Source organism: Pristiophorus japonicus, chromosome 23 (genome assembly GCF_044704955.1).
Source record: "Pristiophorus japonicus isolate sPriJap1 chromosome 23, sPriJap1.hap1, whole genome shotgun sequence".
NCBI lineage: Eukaryota > Metazoa > Chordata > Chondrichthyes > Pristiophoridae > Pristiophorus > Pristiophorus japonicus.
Genome location: NC_091999.1, coordinates 65,749,317 through 65,754,550, shown reverse-complemented (window position 1 = coordinate 65,754,550; position 5,234 = coordinate 65,749,317). Strand labels below are relative to the sequence as shown.

Genomic DNA, 5,234 nt, shown 5'->3' with positions numbered 1-5,234 from the left:
TAGAGGAATGTTAGCTGTCAGTAAATTGGGAACTTTGTGTCTCTGGTAAAGGAATGTTAGCTGTCAGTAAATTGGGATTTTTGTGTCTTTGGTAGAGGAATGTTAGCTGTCAGTATATTGGGAAATTTGTGTCTCTGGTAAAGGAACGTCAGCTGTCAGTAAATTGAGATGTTTGTATCTCTGGTAGAGGAATATTAGCTGTCAGTAAATTGGGAACTTTTAGTCTCTGGTAAAGGAATGTTAGCTGTCAGTAAATTGGGATCTTTGTGTCTCTGTTGAAGGAATGTTAGCTGTCAATAAATTGTGATGTTTGCGTCTCTGGTAAAGGAATATTAGCTGTCAATAAATTGAGATGTTTGTGTCTCTGGTAGAGGAAGGTTAGCTCTCAGTAAATTGGGATGTTTGTATCTCTGGTAGAGGAATGTTAGCTGTCAGTAAATTGGGATGTTTGTGTCTCTTGTAGAGGAATGTTAGCTGTCAGTAAATTGGGATGTTTGTATCTCTGGTTGAGGAATGTTAGCTGACAGTAAATTGGGATGTTTGTGTCTCTGGTAGAGGAATGTTAGCTGTCAGTAAATTGGGATGTTTGTCTCTGATAGAGTAATGTTAGCTGTCAGATAATTGGGATGTTTGAGTCTACGGTGGAGGAATGTTCACTATCAGTAAATTGGGATTTTTCTGTCTCTGGCAGAGGAATTTTAACTGTCAGTAAATTGGGATTTTTCTGTCTCTGGCACAGGAATGTTAGCTGTCAGTGAATTGTGACATTTGTGTCACTGGTAGAGGAAAGTTAGCTGTCAGTAAATTGGGATGTTTGTGTCTCCGATTGAGGAATGTTAGCTGTCAGTAAATTGGGATGTTTCAGTCTCCGGTGGAGGAATGTTAGCTGTCAGCAATTTGGGATCTTTGTTTCTCTCGTGGACGAATGTTAGCTGTCCGTAAATTGGGATGTTTATGTCACTGGTAGAGGAATGTTAACCGTTCAGTAAATTGCGATGTTTGTGTCTCCGGTGGAAGAATGTTAGCTGTCAGTAAATTGGGATGGTTGTGTCGCTGGTAGAGGAAAGTTAGCTTTCAGTAAATTGGGATGGTTGTATCTCTGGTAGACGAATGTTAGCTGTCAGTATATTGCGGTGTTTCTGTCTCTGGTAGAGGAATGTTAGCTGTCAGTAAATTGCGATGTTTGCATCTCTGGTAGAGGAATGTTAGCTGTCAGTAAATTAGGATGCTTGTGTTTCTGGTAAAAGTAGGTAACCTGTCAGTAAATTGGGATGTTTGTGTCTACGGTAGAGGAATGTTAGCTGTCATAAATTGGGATGTTTGTGTCCACGGTAGAGGATTGTTAGCTGTCATAAATTGGGATGTTTGAGTCACTGTCACAGGAAGGTCGCATGCCAGTAAATTGGGATGTTTGTGCCTCTGGTAGAGGAATGTAACCTATCATTAAATTGGGATGTTTGTGTCTCTGGTGGAGGAATGTTAGCTGTCAATAAATTGGGATGTTTGTGTCTCTGGTGGAGGAATGTTAGCTGTCTGCAAATTGGGATGTTTGTGTCTCTGGTAGAGGAATATTAGTTGTCAGTAAATTGGGATGTTTATCTCTCTGGTAGAGAAATGTTAGCTGTCAGTAAATTGGGATGTTTATGTCTCTGGTAGAAGAATATCAGCTGTCAGTAAATTGGGATGTTTATCTCTCTGGTAGAGAAATGTTAGCTGTCAGTAAATTGGGACGTTTATGTCTCTGGTAGAGGAATGTTAGCTGTCAGTAAATTGGGATGTTTATGTCTCTGGTAAAAGAAGATCACCTTTCTGGAAATTAGGATGTTTGTGTCCCAGGTACAAGAAGGTCGCCTGCCTGTAAATAGGGATGTGTGTTTTACGGGTGCGTTTCGCAACTCTATATGTTTCATGTTGCTGTTTGAATCTCATCTTTACTGCAATTCAGATTGTGATTTAATTTTAATTCAAACCATATTTGATGTTATATTTCCAGTTCATATTAATCCATATCCGGCTGTGGAAATTCTTTGTTTGTTAAATGTAAAACAGGATAGGCCTGTTTATATTAGGAGAATGTATAGCTTGAGTATTACTACTCCCATTATTTAACTATTTTACCTATTAGTGCCAGCGGATATAGTAGCATTTTATTTAACTGCTCCCTGAATTTGCTCTGAGTCACGGAATATATAAACGTGTTCGTGGAGCAACTCAACAGCTGAAACATATTTGCACTTTCTCTGACAATAAATTTGGGATCAGTGAAACCGTTGATTTTATAATCATTTGTGAATCGCTCATATAAGAACTGTGCAACATACGTCATCCACAACAGGATGAAACTTACCGAGATGGCGAAGAGTAAAATAACGGACTTTCTCCGGCTCTCCATCTCTGGGTCACTCTGATTCTCACCATTGCTGTGGGCCCGGAGTCTGCTGCGGGCCAGACTGGCCGCTAGAATGTGTCTGACGGTCACAGCATTGAGCAAAAGGATGAGAAGGAATGGGAGACAAGGGGTTAAAAGATTATCTAACCAATCGAAAGCTGTCCATAAGGGTGAAGTATAACTTTTTTCCTTCAGTCTGCAAAACCATGGGACTTTGTCAATTATGACGATGGGTTCATGTTTAAAAAACCAAGGTATGTTGGATAAACATCCCAGTGCACAGACCGTTCCTATGACAACAGTCGCCGTTTTTTCGGTGCAGTATTTTGTATTCAGCGTGTGACAGCAAATGGCCACAAATCGATCAAATGTGAAAGCGACCGTTAACCAAACAGAACTGTCTCTTGTAGCATTAATTATTGCAATACTGAGACTACACACGGGAGTGATGGACAGGAAGCTTCCTGGAAAATAAATACCCGGAATCCGGTTTAATATCACAGCGGTGATAATGACCAGGAGATCCGTCACCGCCATGGACAGCATGTACCGAGTAATACACCTGGAGAGACCGCACCTTCCTCGGGACAGGATCACAATCGCCACTATATTAACTGTAAAAAATAGAGAGGAGATGTTTCGAAAGAAAATGCCAGCAAAAGTAATATATTGACGTAATATGAAAACTTTACAAATCAGCCATGATCTAATTAAGTACTGGAACAGGCTCGAGTTCCTGTCTTCCTAAGTTCCAGCTTTGATAATTGAAGTGATAGAATGCGATATAAATATATGAGGTGGAGCTGAGACAGAGCAGAGAAATCGCGTGAATGGAAAATGAAATTTAAGTTCATAGGGAAAGAAAACAATTAAAATAAACAGAAATTTCAAATAAGTAAAAAAACTCGATTGTGCAATAAAGAATAAAATAAATCAATAATTAATACAGACAGATTTAAGACAAGGACTTAAAAACCACACACTCAATACCGTAACAATGGAATAAAAATTAAACTAAATTTAAAATGTATATTTAAAGCATTGAAACAAGGATTGTGGAGCCTTGTATTGAGGTGACCAGCTGACAGGTCTCTCAATATATTAGAACCGCTTCACATTTCCAGAACCAGCAGCAATCTTTATGAGCCAGGCCCAACAAACGGTAGTGCGACCATTAAAAAGTTAGACAAACAGTGGCAGCACTGGTTGAGAAGTGAATACTGTCGAGAGCAGCAGGAGATATGCCGGACCTTCCTCAATAGTCCAGATAAACCAAACGAATTGGAACAGGAGCCCGGAATGGGCTTATTCATTGTTCTGAAATATCAATTTCAGTATAAGCTGTATCTTACGTTCAATATATTCATTCCGAAAACCAACTTACAACTTTTTCATATTAAATGAATTCGCCAGTTGATAATCTATTAATTATTCAAACAAAACAGCTAGTGACGAAAACATTTGAGAAATTCATCCAGGAGTTACACAATTCTTGAATCCGAAAATTCTTTGTATTCGCATTAAATCCGGTACAAAATAAGTTAATGCATGAACAATATCAATTCCTTGTAACTCCTACAGCCATGCATATTAATTGATGTCGCTTTGTCTTATCTTGGTCTATTCAGTTCTGAGACGGTCAGAAGACCATCCCCATCTTCCAGTCACATTATCGGGGGCTCTTCAGCTTAACTGTTGGAGTTCACTCTATGTTTCACAGCCGATGGACAGATTAGCAACAGACGAACGGGAGGAGCACATTCAGATCCCGAGATTGCTCCACCATTCAATGTCAGACATGTATTAACTTAACTTATCCGCTTCAGTTCCATATCCCTTAAGATTCCTGCCTATCAAAAATATTTCAATGTGAGATGAAAAAATTTCAATTGACCGAGTCTCAACAGCTTTTTGGGCAATAGTTCCTTATTTTCACTAACCTTTGTGTGAAAAGGTGCCTTCTGCCATCAGCCCTGGAATGCCTATCACTAATTTTACGGTTATGACCGGTTCTTCTGGAGATCCCGACCAGAGTAAAAGTTTGCGTTTATCTACGATAACAAATCTTTTGTTCATCTCAAACAACGAATAATCTTCTATACTCAGGAATACATACTGCCTTTATGCAAACTGTTTTTATAAGTTAACACTCTAGTCCCGCTATCATTCTGATCAATCTGCACTGCACTCTTTCCTGAGTAGCGGTCCCCAGAACTGAATGCAATTACTAGAGATGCAGTCAAAGCATTGATTTAGTATACAAGCCACTTGAGATAAAGGCTAACATTCAGCTATATAATGAAAAATGTGCTGCTATCCTTTACCTGGAACAGCGATAGCTGCAAGCGCCGTGTAGTAAATGGCGTATACAACGCCTCTAGGTGGGGAGTGCATTGTCTGTGAGAAGAAGCGATGTTGGTTCGGGATCCCATTCGTACTCAGTTTGACATTCAAAGTGTCCTTTATTACACGATATGTTAACTCCCCCGAGTCACAATTAGATAACATCACCATTAATGTTAGTGACAGTCGTTGAACAAACAAGTTTGGTGACATCACCATTGATGTTAGGTAACTCACTTTACTATTACTTACAACCATTGAAAAAAACAAGGTAATGCAGTCGGGCTTGCCTTTATTGTAAAGTAATAGACAGGATAACATTGATGCCACACAGTACTAAAGGGAAGCGTTATGTCGTTTAAGGAAGGAAACAAGCGTTCCGTACCGAGTCTGGCCTAGACGTGACTCAACTCATGCAGCAACATGGTTGAATCTTAATAGCCCTCTGAAGTGGACTAGCAAACAGCTAGAAAGGAACAAAATAATAAAATCCGAATGGGCT

At 39.5% G+C, this 5,234-nt stretch overlaps 1 protein-coding gene across 1 annotated transcript; it reads right to left on the bottom strand.

Moving 5' to 3' along the window:
* Nucleotides 1–2,101: 2,101 nt before the first annotated feature.
* LOC139235586 (probable G-protein coupled receptor 139) lies at nucleotides 2,102–4,783 on the bottom strand. Its single transcript, XM_070866622.1, has 2 exons — nucleotides 4,714–4,783; nucleotides 2,102–3,003 (listed from the first exon to the last, which is right to left on the bottom strand). Exons 1-2 carry the CDS (start codon nucleotides 4,781–4,783, stop codon nucleotides 2,102–2,104), a joined length of 972 nt encoding a protein of 323 aa, XP_070722723.1.
* Between the last annotated feature and the right edge of the window lie 451 nt (nucleotides 4,784–5,234).

What these genes read in the sequence shown, in the direction of transcription:
- LOC139235586 (XM_070866622.1), bottom strand. Translation starts at nt 4,783, where the DNA reads ATGCACTCCCCACCTAGAGGCGTTGTATACGCCATTTACTACACGGCG. An exon ending in TGCAGCTATCGCTGTTCCAG is followed by an intron (nt 3,004 to 4,713) that starts GTAAAGGATAGC and finishes TATTTTTTACAG; the next exon opens with TTAATATAGTGGCGATTGTG.